Here is a 24,118-nt window from a genome sequence, read left to right as displayed (position 1 = left end):
TCTTTCCAAGAGCTGCCAGGATATTTCTCTCATTCCTCTTTCTCAGGGAGTCACATGACTCACTTTTTTTTATAGAAGTGGGGCCAAAGGATGGCGTTGTCAGTCTATCCAACACTCCAAGCAAGATATCTACAACTCTCAGCCAGATTTGTTTTCCTGAAAAATGTCAGCTTCACTGTGAGAAGAACATGATTGGACACTATTTGCTATATTGGATCACACATCATAAAAGCATGGGCTGACTATATCTGACTGTTTCATGCCACATGTTTAATATTCAGGTCTATGATCGTGAAACAAAATTTGATGTTTGTGGTCACAACAAAAGGTGGAAGTTCAAAAGCGCCCTAACTTCTTCCAAATTAAAAAGCTTGAATCGTGGTTGCGTGTGGGTGGAGAAAAAAAACTAAGTTCTATAACAGAATCCCTTTAAAGCGTCTTCTTTTTAAGTGATCTTTGAAAATGCAGATTTGTTGACGCACTCAAGAGTTTATTCTCTGACATTTAATCCTCCTGCGGCTGACAGAAACGACTTTTACAGCATTTATTCTGAAGCCCAGCTGAAGTCGCTCTGGTAGGATGAGGAGGTGGAGGGAAGGTGAAGAGCGCTTCGGGGATCCGGCCGAGGAGCGAGTGAGTCAGGCTGATTTAAATCCGTCTCATAGTCAACAGGACAATTCCAGCCAACACACTCGGCAGACGCATTTAGAGACAATGACGACAGCAACATGAGTCACGCAGCAGCAGAGAATGGCTCGAACTGACTTCAAGGACGTGTTGAAGCGATCATATTGCAGCAGGATGATGTTTGATGACAAAAAATAACCACGACTCACACTGAAAGGTGAAACAAAGCATTCATTTGTTCACACTATTTATATTTGTTGGTAGAGGAAGGGCAACAAAACCACCAAGTGTTTACGCATGCGCGACTATACTGTTTTTTGAGTCATATCCTGGTTTTGATCAAGATCATTTCACCTCTGTTTTTTTATTCTGGCTGCCTGGACCTGGATGCTTTAGCTTCTCTTTCTTATAACTGGTAATAGAAAACACGAGTTACTTTCCCTGTATTTGAGCAAGATAAACATCATTACTTTACTTTTGTTTAAATGACTAACTGCTATGCAACTTGAGCTGATGAGGCACCTGCGAACATCCCAATTTCTCAATCAATTTCATCAGGTTTCTCAAAACCAGGATAAAATACTCCAAAAGCCTGATTATAACCAGGATAGCAGTGCACATGTGACATTAAGCTGAAGAAAATGATGATTCATTGGTGCAAAGTCAGAGTTATCAGGGTTCATTTTGGGCCATTATTATTACTACAGGTAACACCCAAAAAGCTTAAAGACAAAACTTGCTAAAGCTGAATGTTCATTTTTATTATTTACACATATCACATATCATGAACATTCATTTAGCTATGTCTGCCCTATAAAAATTTTGGATTTTTGGACGTCAGAAGCGCCAGGCCCAAGGTCCATCTATGGCTTTAGTGTTATGCTAGCTAGCTGGCTCGATAGCTAACAATCACAACCTTTAAAAATAAAAAGATTGATAAATATACACTTTGTTTTCTTAGATGCCATTGGAGGAAGATAGCGTAGATGACAAAGGTTCAGGTACATGCAGTGGGCGGTGGGATCCCCCACATAGGATGTAAAATGTTTTATTTTCCTGCCAAACAGCGCTACGGTGTACAGGCAGGACATTAACACTGTCTTTCTTAATTACACAGTATGTTACAGATCGCTGAAGAGGTTGTGGCCCATAATATTATGTACCTTCCTGGGAAACTTTCTTCCAGGGATGTGGAGGGTACATGAAGGCAGCATTTTGGATCTGATCGTTGATGTCCTCATCTTCATTAAAAGGGAACGTCCCACTGAGACTGCAGAAAAGACAAGTTGAGTTTTATAAAATACAGAAATCATATTGCAGATTTGAAAGATTTAACCTACAATTCAGTTCATTGTGATAATGCCATTATGGCATTTGATTGCTTATAGATTGTATATTGAGATATTTTGCTGAGGACTGCAAGAAAATGTAAAACTAAAGAAAGAAAATGAAGAGAAAGTTAGGAATACAGGGAAGCAAGAGAAAGAAAGACAGAAAGAAAGCAACAAATCCGGAAAAATAGAGAAAGCACGTAAAAGACAAGAACAAAAACAAAGCACATTAAAGGAGAAATAGCAAGCAAAACAAAGATATTGGAGCTAAACAAAGAAAGAGCATTTAAAATTGAGTCTATAAAGATTTCGCATGAGTTTCCTACCTGACGTAGATAATGACTCCCACCGACCACATGTCCAGAGAGCGGTTGTAGCCTTTGTTCCTCAGGACCTCGGGAGCGAGGTAAGCCGGTGTACCGACCACCGAACGCCTGAACGACTTCTCGCCGATGATCCGAGCGAACCCAAAGTCACACAGCTTCACCTGAAACAAGAGGCCAGAGGTGTTTGGAAATAAATCTCACATGCCACTGATTGTCTTTCTTTCTTAAGATCTCTGGTTTGTGACCTTTCAAACCTAAATGCTTTACTTTCCTGTTAATCATCATCGTTGACTAGTTTGTATAATTTGTGCAGGTCTGGCCCAAAATTTTGGACTATCATTGCTGTGACTGTGTGGAACGGTGTATGTATATTTTTATGTATTTCAAAGCACCCAATTTAAGCCTTGACGCTTTATCATCACTTTTTTACAAATACTATACTATCCTAGGCCTCTGTACACGGAAGAGGAAGTTTTGTGTCATCTTTGTCTCATCAATTATGGTGTGCCTTAAGGGTCTATTCTCTGACATATTTTTTCTGCATATGCTCCTCCCAGGCGATGTGATTCGGAGACTTGGTATTTTATTTAACTGTTATGCAGATGACAAACAGTTGTACCTCCCTGTGAAGCGTGTGAAACCTTGTAATTTGACCCCAACATATAACAAAAAAATACTGCCATCTACTTTTCACGAGATGTAGAATTTGTTATACATGCTTTCATCTCCTCATGCCTTGACTGTCACAACAGCCCCTTCTCTTGTCTTGATTAAAAGCTGAGCAGCTGAGTTCTGCACAGTCTGCAGTCGATTTCAGGTCTTAAATAATCAGAATCAAGAGGTGCGATCATGTCATCTATTTAAGCCTCATCATTGGCTCTCTGTTTGTTTTAGGATTGATAACTGGCTCTCCATGATCTAACTCCAGATTATATTTTGCCCTTGATTGCTGGTTAGCTAGCAAGCTAATGTAAGACAATGTTAGTGCTAACAACTTTTAGCTCATCAACAACGGACGTCTGTGTTGGAAATCAATCAAAATAACTTTGAAGAGACCGAATATAAATTGGACATGATAGGTGGCTAGCTAATGTTAGTGCCCTACATTACTGATAATGGCCTTTTCGGATCACTGGCTTCAACACAAGGAAGCATATTTTCTGATTTCTTTCTTTTCTCTTTGAGCTAGGTTAGCAGTTTCCCCTGCTTCCAGTCTTTGTGCTAAGCTAAGCTAAACATGTCCTGGACCTTTCTCTATTATGGACACACAGAGATAATAATAATAATAATAATAATAATATAATAATAATAATACATTTTATTTATAGGTGCCTTTCTGAACACAATGTCACCTCATAAAACATAATAAAACAGTACAGCAATAATTGATAAAATTAATAACAAAAACAACTGGAAACAAAGATTGAGAAAGAGTGATCACGTGGGATATGCCAGCTTAAAAAGATGTGTTTTCAGACGGTATTTAAAAATGGAAAGCGAGTCAATGTTGCGGATGTCTGGTGTAAGACAGTTCCAGAGACAAGGGGCAGAGAGGCTGAAGGCTCGGAACCCCATAGTGGTCAAACAAGCAGGAGGTACAGTGAGGTGAATAGAAGAAGAAGACCTAAGAGTACGGGTGGGGGTGTTAATATGAAGGAGGTCAGTGAGGAACCGAGGAGCGAGGTTATGAATGGCCTTGAAGGTCAGGAGCAGAGTTTTGAAATCAATGCGGTATTTAACTGGGAGCCAATGAAGCTGCTGAAGGACAGGAGTAATATGATTAATAGAAGGTGTTCTGGTGATGATACAGGCAGCAGAGTTCTGAACCAGTTGAAGTTTATGTATGGATTTGAGAGGAAGACCAACGAGAAGAGAATTACAATAATCAATTCGTGATGTGACCAGTGTGTGAACGAGAATGGCTGTACTAGTGGGTGAGAGAGACGGTCGGAGGCGAATTAATGTTACGTAAAAGGAAGTTTGCAGACCGAGTGACATTATTAATGTGAGCTTGAAATAAAAGTGTGCTGTTGAGGATCACACCCAGACTCTTGACCTGAGGGGAGGGGAAAACTGTGGAGTTGTCAATGGTAAGAGAAAAACTGTCAGATTTAGTAAAAGTGGATTTGGTGCCAATGAAAAGAACCTTTATTTTTGTCACTGTTCAGTTTGAGGAAGTTGCAAGAGAACCAGGATTTGATTTCCGTTAGGCAATCAGAGAGGGAGGTGGGTGGGAAGGATGTGGTAGGTTTGGCAGACAGGCAGAGCTGGGTGTCATCCGCATAGCAGTTGAAATGGATGTTAAATTTACGAAAGATATGGTCAAGAGGAAGAAGATAGATGATGAACGGAAGGGGCCCCAGGACAGAGCCCTGGGGAACACTGGTAGTGACAGGGGATAGCTCTGATTTGAAATGTTAGAGTTGGATGAACTGAGTGCGACCAGAGAGATATGATTTAAACCAGTCCAAGGGTGTGTCAGTGAAACCAACAGAGACTAATCTGTCAAGGAGGATGTTATGAGAGATGGTGTCAAAGGCTACACTCAGATCAAGGAGGATGAGAATAGTTAGTAGTCCGGAATCAGCTGCCATGAGAAGATCATTGGTGATTTTTAACAGCGCTGTTTCTGTGCTATGGCAGGGATGGAAACCAGATTGGAATTGTTCATAGAGGTTATTGTCAGACATGTGTGTATGGACCTGGTATCCAACTGTTTTTTCAAGAATTTTAAAAAGAAAAGGTAGGTTAGAAATAGGACGGAAGTTGTTGAAATTGTTGGGGTCGGATGAAACTGATATCCATCTTCTCATCTGACTCTGAGGAAGACAGAGAAAAGGATTCCACAAAATGTCAGAGTTTCTTAAAATGTTTTTATTACCTCATTTAGCTAAAGTTAATGCAACAATTCCAAACTACCTCTTTAAGACATTAGCATTTTGTTTGTTTCCTGTTATTAGCAGGAGTAGCAGGCTCTGTAGATGATACACAGTAAGTAAAGTGTGTGAGGAATCCTGAGCCCAACAGCCGGCCTGATGCATCATTAGAGCTAACAGTTAGTCTGTCTGACACAAACAGCTATTTCTGGAGAGGAGACCGAAAACTGCAGAAAGCTGCTAATAGTTACACTGACAGCTAATGGACTGTCTGCGTCTGTTTTTGTTTGCTTGCCTGCATGTTCCTGTTTTCTTTCTTTCCTCTATGTATAAATATATCTTTCTGTTTCTGTCACCTCCTAGTATCATGAAGCCGGGTGATTGGAAACAGCTGTGAAAGATTCTGCACCACATTATCTGTCTGTCACTGTCAAGATGCATCCAGATATTTTAAATAGTTTTAAATCTTTAAATGGGACCTTGTGTCACAATGTCAGTCAATTCCTAGCCTTTTAACATTAACATTTTCCTTGTCTGGTTATTTATCCTTCCATGTACTAATGCTGTGTTCCAGACTGCTCGGAACTTGGAAATTTCCAAGTGGAAATTTCCGACTTCCGACCTCAAAGCATTCCGCGTGCATGATGTTGCGTGACGCTGAAAGTGAAGCACATGGCTTACCTTGACAAACTGATTTTGCCCTTGGTGTGTCTAGTTACATCCGTAAACCTCAAATGTCAGTAAATGTTGTTGGCTATATTTATATTTCTAATGTAACACAAAATATTTCTACATCATGCAGAACAGGTTTTACCAAATGATATTATGTATTATTTTAATTAAATAAAGGCAATTGTACTTTATGTTGCCTTGTACATTTACCATTTTACAATGTGTGCTTCCATGGGAGCTGCCATTGTAGTGTGACGTTATTCAACTGCTCCTTGTGAAGTCGGGGGAAAATATTTTTTCTCAGATTTCACAAGTAGAAACGCAGCATAACTCTCCTGTCCTTTTGGATCGTGTCACCCCCACCTGCCCTGCAATAACCCCTGTGTTCCTTTCATTCTCCATCACCAACCCCCACCCACTGGCACACCTGTTCCCACTTACCAATCAATCATCCCAGTAGCAAATTTACTAGTGCACTTCCATTGGTTCCCCGCCAGATTGTCTGTTGTGCTTCTGCGTTAGCATTCCAGCCCTTATCTATGCCTGCCTGAGTTTTGCCTGTAATGACCTCCTGCCTTTCTTTTGGACAGCTGCTCTCTCACCTGATCCGTATTTGATAAGTTCACCTGATCTCCCCTGCCTACCTGGTTTGGACTTTTTCAAAGACATTTCATTTTATTACTCAAGTCTCAGAGCCGTGCATTTATTATGATCCAGGTGCATGTTACTTTTAGAATTAAAGAAGCCTGTCCATTAATCCCCCCACCCCCCCACCCCCGATTCTGTATGTAAATAAACAGAAAGAAGAAACTCACAATAAAAAATAGTCAAGAGAGGCAGTTAATACAATCAAGCTAATCAATAAACATTTGCTGGCAGTATGACACACACACACACACAGTACCTGTGGAAATGAGTCTGCAGATGCCAGCAGGACGTTTTCAGGTTTGAGATCACAGTGGACAATGTTCTTGAAGTGGAGGTGACGCAAAGCCACCAGGATCTGATGGTGACACACAGAAACACAAACAAAGCATTTAATAATAATTTACTAGAAGAACAATTCATCTAAGCAACCTGATTGGATATAATTAGAAACCCTTTCAGGGCGGCACTAGAGAAAGGTCATACAGGTCCATGTCATAAAATCTTGAAAGAAAAGCTGCACCTGTAATTCTGGACATTCATTAAGTCCCGGGGTTTCTAATCCAAATTCAATTCTTGTAAAAATATGAATTGTCATGTACATCCAACTAGTTACAGAAAATGTGTTTGTTCCCAAACCAAACAAAAGTAAAACTAAACTAACCTTTCTGAGTTCATCCTCTGGGGAGCAGGAATGTGATCAGGAAATTTTGATATTTTCTTTGGTACACTGTTGGCCTGATAGAAGATAATGGACGAGGTTCAGCAAATGCTACCACATGAAGCAGCAGCCTTCTAGTGTTTGTCCAGTATTAAAGACCCACATTTACACTAAGTCACTTCATGCGTCTTGGGCGGATAGGACAGCTATCCTATCTCCAAAAGCAAAGTATAAGAAAGCATCCAGGCAGCATTAAAGATGGATAGAAATCTGACTGTTTCTAATAGAGTTTTGAGTCACATCCTAGCCAGATGTTGAAAAGCTGTACATACATACATAAATCCTTTCAAGACACATACATAACCTTTACTTTATTTTACTTTACTTATCTCATTAAAGCAACAAGGAAAAATCCCTCCAGCCATTTCTACACATGTGAACAAAAATACCAGAAGCACTGAGGTGCTCTTGCATTTATAGGATCCCTGATCAGTTCAACCACTGAATGATCTGTGTGGGTGAGAGAGTGGCTTGAGTTAGACTTCTGTCTCACTCATACTTTATAAAAACTATTCACTCACTAAACTGTGACTAAACAGCTAAAGTGCAGAAGTTCCTCTTACTCTGGTTGTTTTGACAGCCACCAAATAGCTTCAGATACAGTTCCACCTCCTTTGAGACTGACCAACAGAGACGCATATACAGTATTTGGCTAAGTGCAAATCCAAGGGAGAGTCAAATCCAGGGCCACTGGACTTGTTTCGGAGAATCTTCACAGACATCTAAGTGGAGATGTATGTGTGCGCATATATGTGTGTGTCACCTGTGTGACCAGGAACTTGGTGACCCTCTCAGGCAGTCGTCCTTTCTCACTGGACAGGATCATCTCCAGCATGTCTCCGTGAAGCTTCTCCATGACTACGAACACTCTCTCCGGCGTCTCAAACATGCAGTCCAGGTTGACCACGCCCGGGTGGTGCAAACTCTGGAGGAAGGAGGACAAGTTATCTTCTTCATCTAAAGCTCTGCTAGCTGCCAGCTGATGTTGCGTAAAGCTTTGGGAAGGTCAAGTTTGTATTTGGTTATTTTATAAATGTAATTTATTAATGTATGCCATGTTGTAGCCTCAACACTGTCACCATTAATGTTTCCACCACAGTTTTTTTGTTTGATAAAATTAAGATAACTGTCTTGAGTCTTGATAGTTATGCAGTGGTGATAGAAGTGGTCAGATCTTTTACTCCAATTAAAGTAGTAATAACACAATGCATCAAAATATACTTAAGTACCAAAAATAAAAGCAGAATGGCCCATTTCAGAATAATATATATCATTACATTATAATTATTGAAGCATTAATGTGCTCATCCCTTTAATGGTGCAGCTGGTAAAGGTGGAGCTGGGTAGGTTGTGAATTGATTAATAAAGTCTCATGTTAACATGTAATAAGTTTTATTTTTAATCTGAATCTGCAAAGTAGCTAAAGCCGTCAAATGAAGGTAATTTTTTTCCTTTGAAATGTGGCGTAGTAGAAGTACAAAGTAGTAAAGTAAAGTACAGGTACCTCAAAACTGTACCGTGCAGTACATGTACTTAGCTGCAGTGGTGGAAAGCAGCTATCAGACAAATAGGAACAAATAGAGACATATGTTTTATAAAAAGATCTTTAGGATAGTGTACCTGTCTTAATACTCACATGCAATACTGATGCTTCAATAAATTACAACCTCAAGAAATGAAATCTAATCATAATATTCCCAAAAAAAGGTCCCACCAACAGAGCAGACATGAAGTGAACAGTGTGCAGGTGTGTACTGCAGCAGCAGCTTCTGCAGGTTGAGCAGTGCTGGAATATTACAGGATGTCACACCCCTACGGTGTTGCCAAGGTAATGAAGTCATTCACGACAGGAAGTCACAATCCCTGCCAACAGGCTCCTGAGTAGCACCGCTGTGTGTGTGTGTGTGTGTGTGTGTGTGTACCTGCAGGATGGCCACCTCGTTGCGCAGCTGACTCTCCTGTTTGGTGGGGAAGCGGAGTTTGTCAATGATCTTGATGGCGACGTCTCGGCCAGACTTCCTGTGTTTACCTGCATGAAAAACACACAACGATCATAAACACATAGCTGTTATGTGGTGGAATGCAACATTAAGTACTGTACTTAACTGCAAATTTGAGGTTCTTTGAGTACTTGAGTATTTTAATGTTTTGCAACATTATAGTTTTTACTCCACTACATTTGTCTGACAGCTTTAGTTACTTTTCAGATTACAGTTTTTTATCCCCTTCCTATCCAGTGTTTCTTCAGCAAAATAAGCTATTTACGCACACACACACACACACACACACACACACACACACACACACACACACATATATATATATATATGTTAAACTATCCAACAGGATATAAAGGAGTTAAAATTAGCTTAACCTTAAACATCTACCGCAGTAAAATTCAACATACACATTAATGCAGCAGGAATATTAATCTAGAAACTGAATACTGCACTATGAGTACTTTTCATACTTTTACAGTACATTTAATATAATACTTAGATAGTAAAGTTTTGAATGCAGGCCTTTTACTTGTAGTGGAGTACTGTCACAGTGTGGTATTAGTACTTTTACTGAAGTAAAGGATCTTCTTTCACCGCTGGCTGTTACAGTGTTAAAGTCCAGGTAAAAACTGTCCAGGATTCTTTGAAGTGGGACGTCCTTTTACATTTTTCTGCTTTTGACTTGACACAAATTTTGCGATTGTTGGGAAATAAAATTGAGATTCAGATAAAAAGTAAACGATATTTTCCCAATATTAAGACTTTTACTTCCACAGTATTATAATTTTTTTAATCAGTATTATGACTTTTTCTCACAATACTGTATTGTTACTTTATTGTCATATATCTGTCTCTACTTTGTGAGTTTTACCTCCATAGACGATGCCAAACTGTCCTGAGCCGAGAACCTCGTCTGGGAAGATCTGATACACAGAATTGATATCCTGAAAAACAGAGTGTTCACATCAATCATTTAATATGTTTCAAGTAAACAGTCAAATGCAACCCCCAACGAGATCATGCATCGGCAATAAGACGCTCCATCAGCCCTCAGAGTTAAGCGAGCAGACTGTACCCCCCCGGGTGGACCGAACCATCCAGTCAGAACATGATCCAGTCTTAAGTGCGGTTTTATATGGCTCCCACCAGCCACAGCCTCTGTAGAGCACAGGGTAACAATGGATGGTTGCTTTGGGAAATCCTCCAGGATGAAGAGAAGTCCACAGTCTGAGTGGCCACACACACATCTAACATGGAGGTGTGACAGAGTGGGGTCCACGAGGTCCCGCATGAGATGGATAACAATCTGCTATTGTCACTCTCAGAAATAAAGCAGCAAAAGCGTTTTCTCTTTAACAAAGGAAAATAAAAGTGCATGCTGGACAAACAAGGACTTTGGAGATCAGGGTTTTGGGGAGAAGATGCCATCAGCTGTGTTCCAGAGGACAGGACAGAAGGAAATTGACAATATAAGAACATGAAAAATGATTAAGACAATGAAACAATATGATATAACAATCAAGGAGGGCAGTCTACGCAGTGAAACAACGATTACATATAAGTAGTTAAAATTAGCTACACCTTCACCATTAATGTACCACTTACATATTAATACAATAATAATATGATAGTATGACACTGACATTAGCCAGCCAGTACGTTCACCTATGAGACATTTTGCTAAAAACTGTTTTAGTATTTTTATACTGTGGTGTTTATACTTTTACTTACTAAATTACATAGGGACAGTTGTTCCCTGAGTTTGTCCTTATGACAGCGTTTCTCCCCAGGCTTGGTACTTCCCTGATTTCTGCCTTAAAGGCCAAAGTGAGGGAACAGAAGTCTCGGCTTGCAGTGACAGATTACTGTAACGTGACAGCCTTGCTTAGCAGAGGACGGGACAGAGGAGAATTGGCAATACAGACATGTAGAAAATGATTTAGACAATTAAACAAGAAGATTTAACAATCAAGAAGTGGGGTCTATGCAGTACAGCGAACTGTTTAAAAAGTTTTGTTGTCACCTAAAAAATGTGCCTAAAAGCTTGTGAATTGTGCTGGCACGGCATTTATGCATTTATTGTGGTCCTGTCCAATGGTACAAAGATTCTGGAATGAGTTGATAGATGTTTTACAGGTAATAATGAAAGTTCATATTCCACATTTTCCTGTTGTGTGCATATTGGGAAAGAGAGTGCAAAATATTAATGCAATAATTACACAACGTATTGTCACATATAGCCTTTTTATCTGTAAAGATAATTCTCATGAATAGGAAAATTTGTAAACCGGAATGTTTTAACAAATACAACTGGCTGAAAGACTTCCTAGAGATATTATCGATGGAGAATGCAGCCTCAAACCTTAATGATTATGATAATGTGTTAAGTGCCCCATGGACTTTCATTAGAGAATATATGAACAATAATAGAATGATTACATCATTTTGGAAACTGCCATGGCACTATTATTATTATCCCCAACATCAATCTGTACCAACAGCCAGGGGGGCTGTAATGTCTTGTGTTTTTTATATTGTAGAGTTTATGGTGTGGTGTTGTTTCTGTTTTGTCCTGTCCTTTATCTTAAAAAATTAAAAAATATATATATATTAAAAAAAAGTTTTGGGTGGCGAATGGTGCAGTGTATACGACACATGCCCACAACCTCTTATGTTTCCCTGAGCAACACACTTATCCCCTGGTTGCTCCAGAGACAGTGTCAGCTAGAGTGTATGAATGTTAAATGGTTTGATATACCGCCATTTTGAGACGCAGAACTCCTTGTATTTGAAATCGTCTCAGGTTTTAAGGTAAAGCCGAGGAAGGCGAGGCCCGTTGACATAAAGTGGGTTCAACAAAAAAGTGAAATGCATTCAATTCACGATCTGGTGGAGGAGTTTTCAGAGAGCTTTTTGCACAGGAGAGCCTACTGTGAGTGTAACTACACAGCGTCAGTGATCTGCCACAGCTTTGACACCAAAACTGCTAAATATTTTCTCCTTGTCTGCAATCACATCTCCCTTTTCTCCCCTGTTAGCTGACAGCCTAATATCACACCTCAAGCAAAGAGGACAGAAATACAATATTATAAACCTCCTCCCCCTTCCCTGAGCTCGCTGCCTAATTACCATCCGTCGCTATGGAAACCGTTTGGCTGAGTGAGTAATCACAGTAATCTCCATTTGAGGTGCTTGAAGACGCGCTCACCTTGGAGACGGCGAGGTGCACGTCTGCATGGAAATGGGACTCGATGTTCTCTGCGGATACATTTGCATGAATAGAGTTTGCAGACATTCGAGCCTTATGTAGATCTTTATGATGTAAATCTACAGGGTGTTTGATACGCGTCGATCTGCTCTGGGAAACTCTGCGACATGTCCTCGAAGTCTTTGAACGCAAGTGGATGAAAAGTGAGACGTATAAAAAGTACAAACAGGATGTGGTTTGTGGTGGAAGAGGGGCTGAGACATTTATCATCATCATGTTAAACTCAAGGCAGAAAAGTTAAAGGGGGAAAAGGAAGAACTAAAACCTGACGCTAACGTGAACCAGAAGGTTTTAGCAGAAGTGAGAAACACTACAGTAGAGCCCGACTGATACACAAGCTGATTATAGCCCATTGCATAGATATCGATCAATTATCTATAAATGACGTGGCACACTGTCAACTACTGCACTGGCCACAACTGTACAATAACTACTGTAAACAAACCCCAATGAACATGATGGACTTTTCCTTTCTGGTGCAGGACAGCAAGACTCGATTTCCTCCTGAAAAAGGCAAATAACTGCTGTTGCAATGAGCACTATAAACTGGGATTAGGATTAATTGATAGTAGATTAAAGTGACTGTACGCCATAACTAGCCAGGGTTCAAATTACAGGGAGCCAATGGGAGAAAGCCTCAAATTTAGAAAAAGAGCCCTAAAGTATTGTATTTTTTGATAGTTTTCTTTCTGTATAAATAAATATTTTTCATATATTTAGGTTCCTGAAACAATTAACAGGTTAATAGTAAAGCACTTGATCTGGTCTGTTTCAAAAAGTAATGCAAACCATTGCTTGTCCACTGTGCATTGGCATTGTTTCGTTTCTGAAAAAAATACTTCTATGTTGCCCCAGGCTAAACTTTCTCAGTCTGAACTTAAATGTACTGCATGTAGGCGGGCGCATCATGTATGCATAATACAGTACCCTCCCACCCCGGAATAATAGGGCTCCTTAAAAGCCACATTGATATTAACTCAAACTTACTTATCAGAAATGTCTTCAATATCTGCACAATCAGACTTTTTAGAATCCTTAAAGATTTCTTTTAATGAACATACTTGTTGCCAGACTGCAGCCTCAGATCCATCTGAGAGCGGATAAAACAGGTGTGTGGTGTTGTGGTGTCTTTGGAGGTGTTTATATTGAGGCATCTACTTCCCTAATGCGCACTTATGTTATATTCATCACATCTCCTTCTGGAGAGGCTTCTCCTTCTCACTGCATCTGTGTTGTTGTCATCAGACAGTATTTTTTTAACTTTAATAAAGTTTAATAATCTGACTTGTTTGCTTCATGTTGCACATTTGTAGACTTTTTAGTATTTTTATACTGTGGTATGTTTTACTTCTACTTAAGTAAATTATTTGAATAGTTCCTACATCACTGAAGAGAAGGGAAGGAGGCACTGCCTTCAAGGCAAAAGTCAGGGAACAGAAGCCTCCCTGTTTGCATTTAACACTGCATAATACATGGAGGACTGTCACATGACTGGCAACTGCCTTGCTTTGCATAAAATGGTGATTTGTTTCATTGGCTAATTTTAGGTAGGTATGTGGTAAATCCCCAAGCAGATAGCACAGGGTATGTGCTATATACCTGCGTAAACAAAGCCACTACACCTGTGTGTGTGTGTGTGTGTGTGTGTGTGTGTGTGTGTGTGTGTGTGTGTGTGTGTGTGTGTGTGTGTGTGTGTGTGTGTGTGTGTGTGTGTGTGTGTGTGTGTGTGTGTGTATGTGTGTGTTTTCTCACCACATTCTCCTGGATTTGGCAGTTGGAGACAGAAATGCTGATGGAAATTTCCTCTGTTGGTGAGACACAAACACAATCATTATTTTGCAACATATCAGTTTAACTTCACCTGTAACAGTTTTGGGTTACAAGGTTGTTGCAGATAGTTTCTGTTAAAGCATATTAACCTGTGTATTTACTCTGCGTATTAATAATAAATGCTATAAATCTGAAGCCTGTACCCTTCTGACTGTTGACACAGTATTATTTTGGTGTGCATTCCCCACAGGTGAACACACAGATACAGAAGAGGCACCGAGACCACAGCGAAGTGTCATGATCAGTTTGACGTCAGTGGAGGTCTGAAATATCGCTGATGGGTTTTGTGTGGGTGTCGACGGCCCTGAGGGGATCTGAGAGTCTGCAGGAGAATTCAGCAGCAGCGTGAACATTAAATACCTGAGTTGTGTGAAGAGTCCTTTCACGGGCGGGATAATGCTCGAATGACATTTGCATTTGTCCAGTTTCATTCCAAATTGATTCTCTGCCATTCTTATGGCTGGCGTAAAAGTGAAGCATGTGATGTGTTCATATAAAGGTTAGAGAGAAGACAGAACACTGTCAGTAACCTCTTAACATCCATTATCCCCTTTTATTTCCCTTTAATTAGCTTAAAGGCTGTTATTCCACAATGTCTGAGAATGTTCTTATATATACATATTGTGTATCATGTTGTTCCAGCTCTCCATTAAAGATTTATGATGTTATGATGAGTAAAATATTCAAACCTAATTCCATCAAATGTAAATATTTTAGATATCTTGAGCATTATTTTACTAACATTTCCACAAACATCAGCCTGACATATTTTGTACGCTTGAAAAGTTTGGGATCTCCAGTAGAATTTAAAATAAAGTTCCACATGTCTGAACTAAGTTTGGCTGCACTACATGAGTTTTTACTGACTGAGGCTGAATTAAAAATTTTGTTCAGATACAGGTAAAAGTAAAGGTCCGTCTCCGCAAAGATGGGTGTTACGCCTTGATTCCACCGGGCACGGCTCTATGACGTCCTCTCTCTGCACAGCTTCACACCCCACAGGAGCGTTTCAGAAGCGGAGCGTTGTTGCCTGCCTGATTTTGTTCACATTTTGTCTAGATTTTTGTGCTTCTATAGGCTATATAGTGAAATGCTTTTTTGTCTGTTTTAATTGTGTTTATTATTGATATACTATCGGGAGTCTGCACAGGGTGTTATTTTGAAAACTGACCAGATTCTCTATGCCGTTTCATATGCCCGACTTCCTGCCTGGTTCTGCTTTTCATCAAAAATAGACTTGCTGCAGTTTTTCTGTTTAGCAGAGCGGAAAGCCGCTTCAGAAATGCATCTAAAACGAGCTGCAGCGCATCTGGTGTAGCATTCCTTGAGATTCAGCAAAAAGATGTGGTGATAACTGCTTTTGATCAAGGTGCACAGCAAAGTGCACCAGATTTGTATCCACCTTTTCTTAGCATGTATGAGCGTTACCTCCCGCGAGGTGCATGCAATTCTCGGGGCACACAGAACTCGGCATAATATTGGAAAGGGGGCGGGTCTGATTTGATCTTCAGGGAAGTGAAAAGCCACAGCATGCTGGTGTTGTATTACATGTACCTACGCCGCTGGTTCCAAAAAGCCAGATAGCTGTGAAAGCACACATGGTCGCCGGATTATGTTGCAAAATTTTGTTTAGTATGAATGAGAAAATGCGGCATATTGGCGGATATACTATCCATGTTTATTTCTGGATCTCTGTATGAACAAGGCAATGGTGCCCGTGAGAAAGGGAGAGAGAGAGCGAGCAAGAGGAGGGGCTGAGCAGATATTTACGCTGTACGCAGCTCTACAATGAAAGTTTACCCATTTTAAAGGGGTTAAAAAAACCCATCAATATCGAAAAAATCAATATGTGGCGGTCAGCGCTGATATTGTGGCGGACTGCCACAAATAAATCAATGTATAGAAAACACTGCAACCATTGTCTAATATGGCCGTGATCAGCTCCAATGGCCGCAGCCGAATGTGACACAGCCATGCCCGGTGGAATCAAGTCGTTACTTGTAATCGTAGGTCACACGGGCTCTAACACTACTAAAATCTCAACAACTCATGTTCAGGCCATCAGGATGGACAGATATATATAGCTGGGTGGAAAAGAAGTGGATCCAGAATTGAGTCTTGGGGCACTCCATAGGAATTTTATTCTAACTTTGATTGCAATGAGAAGGTTTTTATTGAGACACCAAAGTTGCGACTAGTTGGGCCCAGACTAGTTTAAGGTTTAGCCTAAAACCCTACTCATTTTTCCAACAAATCAAAATAAAGTGGGATCAACCAAAACCAACTCAAGGCTGTTTGCTACCTAAAGTTGAATTTGATACAATTTCATGTCCAAGCAATTTAACCTAAAATTAATCAAACTTTCTTGAATTTGAACTTTCATGTTCAACAATGTTAGCGTCTGACAGCATTGTCTCCAAAAGATAGGACAAAACAATAGACTGTATAGAAGGAGCAGACGTAGGTTCCCTCTAGGACAAAATCTTTTAAAAACGAAATATAAAAAACAATTAAAGATAATATAAATAATAAAATAATCAAAACAAAGAACCAGATTTAAAGACAAATACTACTAATAATATCAGCATTCGTGTGTGCAGGTTTTCAATTGTAAGTGAGCTGTGATGATGTCTTACTGTGTCCGCCGCGGTGAGAGCCGTGGGAAACTCCTGTAGAGACAGCCGGCATCAGAGCGTGCTGGATGGCCATCTCCCACATCCGAGCTACATCCTGCCCCACCCCGCTGACCTGGAACCAGTCCGTAGAAGTAGTCAGTAAAGCAAGTTTACCCAAGGTTTTCAATTAAATGAGGCCAAACTTTGCTTCATCTTGCACCTGCTCAGTGGGTCATCACAGACCCACCAGTAGACCCTAGAGATCAGAGTAATGGACACAGACATTGTAAGTAAGAGAACATGCTAATGTAGCTACACTACATGTAGTTAGCTCAGTGATTGGAGGAGGAGTTCAGCTAGAGTCTCTGGAGGCGGTTACGGAGAAGAGGATGCTGTCCAAGTTGCTTAGTATCCTGAAAAATGTCTCACCCCCTCCACAAAATGCTAGTTGCGAAGTGGAGTGTCTTCAGACAAAGACTTAAACCCTTAGGAGAGGAAGCTCTATAACTCATCCCATTTTGTAATAATGTGAACTAGGATGTTGCTGGATCTCCATCCATCCATCTATCTATGCACAGAGCATCATATTATTCACCAGAATGCTGCTGCCAGTCACAGATGAGTCAGCTCTCTGCAGGTTCTCTCCGACGTAGTAAACCAGTGACGCTGTGGCGATCTCAAAGCAGTGAATATTGGCTCCATCAGGAAGCAGAGAGAAGGTCTGAGCCGGTTCCAGAGATAAGATCTCTGACAAAGGGATCTCCTGCAGAGAGAAGAGGGGCCGAGGATGAAGGGAAAAAATCTCTACTGGTCCAGTACCCCTGGAGTATATACATAGCTGTAAATGTACACTGATGTACCCAAAATAGATCCTTGCAACAACAAGGACATGATCCTGCACCAGCTTCCCACCTACCAATACTGCCAAATATGTGTTCTGCTCTTTGAATTGGATTGGTGGAAGCTTACCTGAGAGGACCTTGTTTAACTTGGGTCACCCTAATCTTTTAAAGCTCCTTTAGTGTGTGTTATCTTGTGTAAAAGTGAATTCTATTGTTTGGAAATACAAACAATAAAGGTGAAATCTAACTGAAGTAACTCATGCATTCATATTATAATTAATCTAAACTATCGCTAACTAGCTTTACCCTGTAATAGAAAGAAAAATACTGCTCTTTCTTGTTTTAAAACTTTTCACCCGGAGACCAACCTAGCTCAGGAAGTTAATTAGACAAGAGTCGTTGGCTAGTCTGGAGAAGTTACTTTTGATAACTTCTGTTTTAAATCAAGGACCCACTGTTTCAACAGTTACTAGGAATTTTGCCACCATTATATCTATGGACATGTTCGTAGTTTTTAGTACAAACGTCTACTTCTCCTGTAACGATATATATTTTATGTGAACCGGTTTGAGGAAGATTTGGGAGAATTTGTCCATTTATTAAACTGCACAGGCAGGAACTGAAAGAATGGTGAGAGTTTCCAGCTGTCCTAAAACAAACCAGCAGAGTTCAACAGTAGTTTGAACTCATGCACAGGCAGTTAGTCTGTATCTGTAGTGCACTTAAGAGGAAAATTTTACACAAGAAGGAAGAAAATGTAAGTAATGAGCACAAACTCTAAACACACAAGAATTGTCCTGCTTTCCCCAGAAACCTTTGATGAAGCAGACGGCTACGGAGCTTGTCTTACCTTATAGTATTTACTTCCTGTGTCGTTCTGAAACAGCGTGATGCATTTACTGTCCAGGCGCCAGTAATGTCTCTTCCTCTGAAACGCAGAGATGGAGAGGAGGAAAGAAGAAACGAGAATTAAGATGAAACAGCAGGCGGGGAGGAATGGAAAGAGTGAGAGAAAAAAGAGAAAGGCAAGAGGAAAATGGAAACAGAAATGGGGAAGAGAAACGCTGGCGTCACTCAACTCTGAATCGGATTCAGCTTCTTTCAGCTTTTTACACAGAGCTGAAAGATCCAGATCAGCAACACCTCAGGATGAAAAAATATTTATTTTATTACACTTTTGTTTAAAAAAAACTTGAAAGTGTGTCTCAGTTTTGAAGACAAATCTGCCAAACAAATCTGCACCAACACAAAACCACAAGTGGCAGAAAAGGTGTCAATAAAATCAAAATAATACTTTTTCTTTTAACAGTTCTCTTATTGTTAGAAATTTAATCAGCTGATATTAATAATATGCCTAATATTCACATCACATCTAGTTATCAGCTCATTTATTTTTTTTATTTTTAACAAAAACTCTTGTCTGGCCTAAGTATGAAAAAAAGAAAACAACAACCAATGAGATAAAATAAATAAAATAATAGAATCTGGACCAGAAACTGTCAACTGTCAGCATGTTCACAAACAATATTTACATTTTTGTCATATTTATTCTTGTATTAAAACTAAAAACAAGCCAAGTTGTTTGTGGTTTAAGTAACTAAAATTATTCAGAGAGGAATGTAAAAAAAAAAAATTATCCGAAATGTTATGACTGTAAAATCGGGTCATAAAAATGTGTAGGATCAATTATTTAAATCTTTGAATCTGTAATTCCTTTACAACCAATCCCACAACCTGAGCAGTTCAGTTCTGGTAGTGAAATATCTGCAGTGATGTCAGCTGATCTCGGTCTGGGACACTCTGTCCTGTTTCACACAGTCTCATCCTTAATGGGTGAACAGTTTGGGGCCTCAGCGACTCACAAACCTGCAGCGTTATACAACAAACTCATACAGAGCAACTGTAGCGTAAAGATGTAAAGATCCGCTCTGTGTGTGTGTCCATGTGACTGTTTGTTTTTGGTTTATTTTGGTAAACTGTTTGTGTCACAGGTGCTCACATCATGCTTTTCTCCATTCAGTTAGCTTTCGATCTGTGGGTTCTGTCTGTTCGGTTCTTGTTTCTGCATGTTGTTCCATTTCCTGCTTTAGTGTGGTGATGGTCTGTTCCTGGTGTTTGTTTTGCTTCCAGTTCTGCCCTGATTATACTGATGTGTCTCACCTGTTTGTTCCCTCCCTACTCTCTAGCTCCTTTATACACTGCCTGCTGTTCTGTTCTGTTCTGTCTTTGCTGGATTCTTGTCATTCATGTGTTCATATTGTGTGTACTCTCTCTCAACATGTCTGCCTGATTCCCTGCCCGTTGGTTTGTTCTTGGATGATAGTTTCTCTCCAGCATACATCATTATTTGTTTAGTTAGTGTTTGGATTTCCGCTGCCTTTCCAGAGTAACCATTCTTTGTTGGATATTGTGTTTAAGTTGGACAATTAAGTTTTTTCTTTACTAAATCAAAAGAACCTGCAATGTTACTGTTTGCATTTGGGTGCTACAACCTGTTTCTGCCTGAGCACATGGCAAAACCTGACAAAGTACAGAATGTGCCTCTGAGGTCTGGTGGAGTAAAAAGTAGGAGGTTGCATAAACTTGAAATACAAGTATCTCAAATTTGTTTTACAATCAGAAGATTTTTACTCTTATACCAAAGGAGCTGCAGTGGTGCACATGCAGTCCACCTGTTTATTTGCACAATAAGACTTCTGTACATTTTTACGACTGCAGATCAGAGTCTTCAGATTGGGCTTTCCTCTGTCCACTGTTACATAGTTCATCTACCTGCTGTAATGGACAGGGATGATCAGAGTGGCTCTTCTCAAATGTGCTGCTTGAATCTCCAACAACAACTGTGTGTTTTTTACCCCAATCTATGAGTAAATACTTGTGATATACTGTATATTCTTTATTTATCGTAAAAGCACGTTTTTTTTTTTTTCCAACAATCAGGTCATTAATGGTGAAGAGACCAAATTATGGTTGGTTGGAACAGGTAGACAAGGCAGACAAACAAACAGGTACAGTACCAGAGTGTCCTTGCTGGTGTAGTGAACCATCCAGCCCTCCTTCATCACGCTGCTGCTCTTCCTCTTTGTGTGTTTCACAGACTGAACGACTCGCATCAGAGGGATGTTGTTACTGGTGGATGGGCTGCAGGGGGGGTGGGAAAAAACAAAACCTCACCATTGTAGGGAGTCACTCCCCTTTTGGGATAAAACGCAAGTCCCCATAACGTAAATCACAACATTTTAGGGTGAAGACTGGGTTTAAGGGTGGGAAACATGCCTGCGTCTGGGTTTCTGTACCTGATGGCCCGGTTGGACTCGTCCAGGTCAGGGTCGTGCAGGTCGCAGAGGTCGCCGGTCCCCGCCTCGAGCAGTAGACCACCCTCTGATGACAGCGCTTCATCCATGTCGTCCAACAGGCCGCCACCTCTGTCGAGATCATGGTCATCTAGGCAACCCTCGACCATGACGACATCTGACTCCGCCCCCGGGCTCAGCAGCTCTGTAAAGCAAAAACACGCCCACAAGTGAGTTTTAAGGTTAGAATTAGGTTCAGGTTGAGTTTATGACTGTAGTTGTAAAATCAAGGAGGGTCCTAGCAGGTAGATACAATCAGGTGTGTGTGTTGAAACTTGCCTCCATTTTTCGAAACTTCTCCCAGGCAGTTGTTTGGCACTTTTGGAGCACATCGTTTATGACAGTTAAATTTACAATCTGAGAGAGAAACGAGGAAGGAGAGAAACTGGCTTTAACCACAGATGCGTAAACTTTAACAAAGTGTTAATAGTACAGTACATAGGGCTGTCACTTAAAACCCCACTAAGTTTGAATGAGTACGTAATTTGATTCAAATCAGGACGCAGCCCATGTAACCAAGTCACTATCCATTCATTTCTATGCAGAGCTGGGCGAGAGTTAAATCTGATTTAAATAAGACATGCAAAATCAAAACATTCTCAAATGTCTAGACAGTTTCAGAGAGGGGATAGAATTTTCCTCTATTTCAGGAAATATCACTATTTATTATTTTATTTGCTTCAATCACTGAACTTACCCTGTCTATATTTTGGATAGGCGTTTATATGGGACAGGCTTTTTATATGCCTTTCTAACAAAGCCTTTCGCTCAGCAAAGATGGGAAACAGGCTACTATCAATTATCAATTTGTTTATTTTAACCAGTATGAATATTAGGCATTTTTCATCTCTCTTGTTTACCAAACCAGTAAATCTAAATGTCCATAAAATGAACTGAATTGTGAAGAATCTAACTGATCTTACAATGTGTATCGTGTCCATATTGAAAAGTTTTAACATTTACATGCGATCTAAGCAGCTTGTCTCAAGTGGGCGACCTGGTGGGCTTTAAGAGGTTTTATACATCCAGAAAACTTCTATAAAAACCAAACCAAGCATCTAATTGAGACCTGCTTTTTATTTGTCAAAACATGTAGCCAAACCAGGCCAGTAAAAGGGACAGGCGTCCAACTGGGAGTAGTTGAATTTTTACGGTACATGTATGGCCAAAAACACAAGGATTAACAGAGGATAATGTCAATAACATTAGTAAAATTGTAAATAATTTGAACTCGTATAATTCTGTTGTTAACCTGCACCTATTGATTTCCCCGTTCTTACTTCCGACTATGCTACGCTAACTCCTGCATTAGATGTAAATTTTGAGCTGCAGGATATCTCCACTGCTGCTGAGAATAAATCATCAGGATGTGACTGTCGTGCATGCTGCAGTGTGTAGGTGGCGCTAGAGAAGCTTCAGAGTTGTAGAGCAGTTTACAAGATGCTCACCTTTACACTGCAGGCCCTGTCTGAAGAGGCCTTTCAGCAGCTTTTTGCAGTGCTGGCAGACGGTGGGCCGGGTGTACGAGTGGATCACAAAGGTGTGAGGAACTTTGACCTTCGACAGCAAGATCTTGTCCAGTTCAATGGGACGGCCGACATACGACTGGGAGCTGGAGCGCCGCTCTCTACCAGGGAAGTAATCTAATTGGTTCTTCTGCTGTGAGCAGAGACAAAAATCAGGAGACCAGAGTGGAGAAGCTGTCATGACATCATTGGACATCATCGTTGGACCAGAAAAGTAGTTTTACTTAAATAGATTAATTTACAAGCAACTTGCATCATTACTGGTGCTTATAACAGGTTCCAGACTGTGGTTGGTTACTTGAGAAACTGGCAGATAAACAGTATTTGGTTGCTGGCCAGCATTAATTTTCGACCAGGATTACAAATCAAATGGTGTCATTTTCAGGTTTAAAACTGTTCTCAGGGACTCTAAACCCCTTTCTTATCTTTTTAGTTTCATGGACCTTCCGAGCGTCAGAATCTTGAATCAAGCATCTGATTGCCATGCTACAAACAATTATTATTGTTTCATACACTCATGACCAATGCAATGAATTAGAACATTAGAGGAGTAAACAAATATCTTTACAATCCCATGTGTTAAATAACCAGAAGCATAACTGTTAAAATGCAAGTGCAGTACATCTCCGTATTATTATGGCTAAAAGTAGTGGGACTTACCTCCATGCTGGGACTGACTGGAGACTGAACAATGAGAGAGAAAAAAATAAGAAAGATAGTTATAGTGATGTTTGACCCCCCTAATTGCAAGCCAAACCTGTCAAAGAGCTACATCTGGCAGTGATATAAGAACCAGAACAGGCTGCTGTTTGGTCCTCTGCCACCACAACGTTGTTTGCTAAACCCCTAGCTTAGTTAAAACTAAACTCAGTATGTCTGTCAGTCTTTGGATTTCGGATTTGGAGTTGTAGTAAGACACATATTCTGTATACAAAGAGTTTATATTTACGTCCACAAATACCAGTACAGACATGTTTAGGACATATGTGATGAGCCTGAGCCTCAGTCTACTGACCAGCAAAGCATCATCGGTGTAGTGGGGCGGTGAGGGCTCAGCAGACAGGGGGCGGCCCACGTTTACCAGCCCCCCCGTCAGGGAGACGTTCGACGAGCGTCGCCTCCTCACTCCGCTGCAGTTATTGGGGATCTTAAAGGCACAACGCTTGTGATAATTCAGACCACAGCCTGGACAGAAGGAGAGAATACCCCAAATTTATTAACCAGTATCTAATTTGTATAATCCAAATTTATAAACAACAAAGAAAACAGCATTAGTTAGTAAGTACCTTCACATTTGAGCCCCTGTCGTACGAGTCCCCACAGCATCTCTCCACAGTGGTCGCAGAAGGCTGGAGCTCGATACGAGTGAACAAACAGACAGTGTGGACGGATCTGGAAGTCTTCCACTGTGGCTGAAGCTGCAGAAAATTGTGAATTCAATCATTTATTTAATCTGTCATTTCATAATTTACCTCTGCACAGTTCT

At 40.4% G+C, this 24,118-nt stretch overlaps 1 protein-coding gene across 1 annotated transcript in view; it reads right to left on the bottom strand.

Annotated features, from left to right (window-relative positions):
- Window positions 1-24,118, bottom strand: part of prkd1 (protein kinase D1) — a 55,852-nt gene that overhangs the window by 5,744 nt on the left and 25,990 nt on the right. The window contains exons 3-19 of the mRNA XM_038729921.1: window positions 23,919-24,050; window positions 23,648-23,817; window positions 23,293-23,316; window positions 22,555-22,765; window positions 21,386-21,463; window positions 21,050-21,251; window positions 20,771-20,894; window positions 18,604-18,681; window positions 17,507-17,674; window positions 16,933-17,044; window positions 14,219-14,271; window positions 10,070-10,142; window positions 9,121-9,227; window positions 7,962-8,123; window positions 6,737-6,835; window positions 2,285-2,445; window positions 1,791-1,897 (exon numbers count right to left, since the gene is read on the bottom strand). Of these exons, the coding sequence (XP_038585849.1) occupies window positions 1,791-1,897; window positions 2,285-2,445; window positions 6,737-6,835; window positions 7,962-8,123; window positions 9,121-9,227; window positions 10,070-10,142; window positions 14,219-14,271; window positions 16,933-17,044; window positions 17,507-17,674; window positions 18,604-18,681; window positions 20,771-20,894; window positions 21,050-21,251; window positions 21,386-21,463; window positions 22,555-22,765; window positions 23,293-23,316; window positions 23,648-23,817; window positions 23,919-24,050 (2,061 nt within the window). The remainder of the gene's footprint in view (window positions 1-1,790; window positions 1,898-2,284; window positions 2,446-6,736; window positions 6,836-7,961; window positions 8,124-9,120; window positions 9,228-10,069; window positions 10,143-14,218; window positions 14,272-16,932; window positions 17,045-17,506; window positions 17,675-18,603; window positions 18,682-20,770; window positions 20,895-21,049; window positions 21,252-21,385; window positions 21,464-22,554; window positions 22,766-23,292; window positions 23,317-23,647; window positions 23,818-23,918; window positions 24,051-24,118) is intronic.

Source organism: Micropterus salmoides, unplaced genomic scaffold (assembly GCF_014851395.1).
Source record: "Micropterus salmoides isolate LMB-PRFRI ecotype aquatic unplaced genomic scaffold, ASM1485139v1 Ms_hic_scaffold_19, whole genome shotgun sequence".
Classification (NCBI taxonomy): Eukaryota; Metazoa; Chordata; class Actinopteri; order Centrarchiformes; family Centrarchidae; genus Micropterus; species Micropterus salmoides.
The sequence above is the reverse complement of the archived record's forward strand: the minus strand, read 5'-3'. Positions and strand labels throughout refer to the sequence as shown.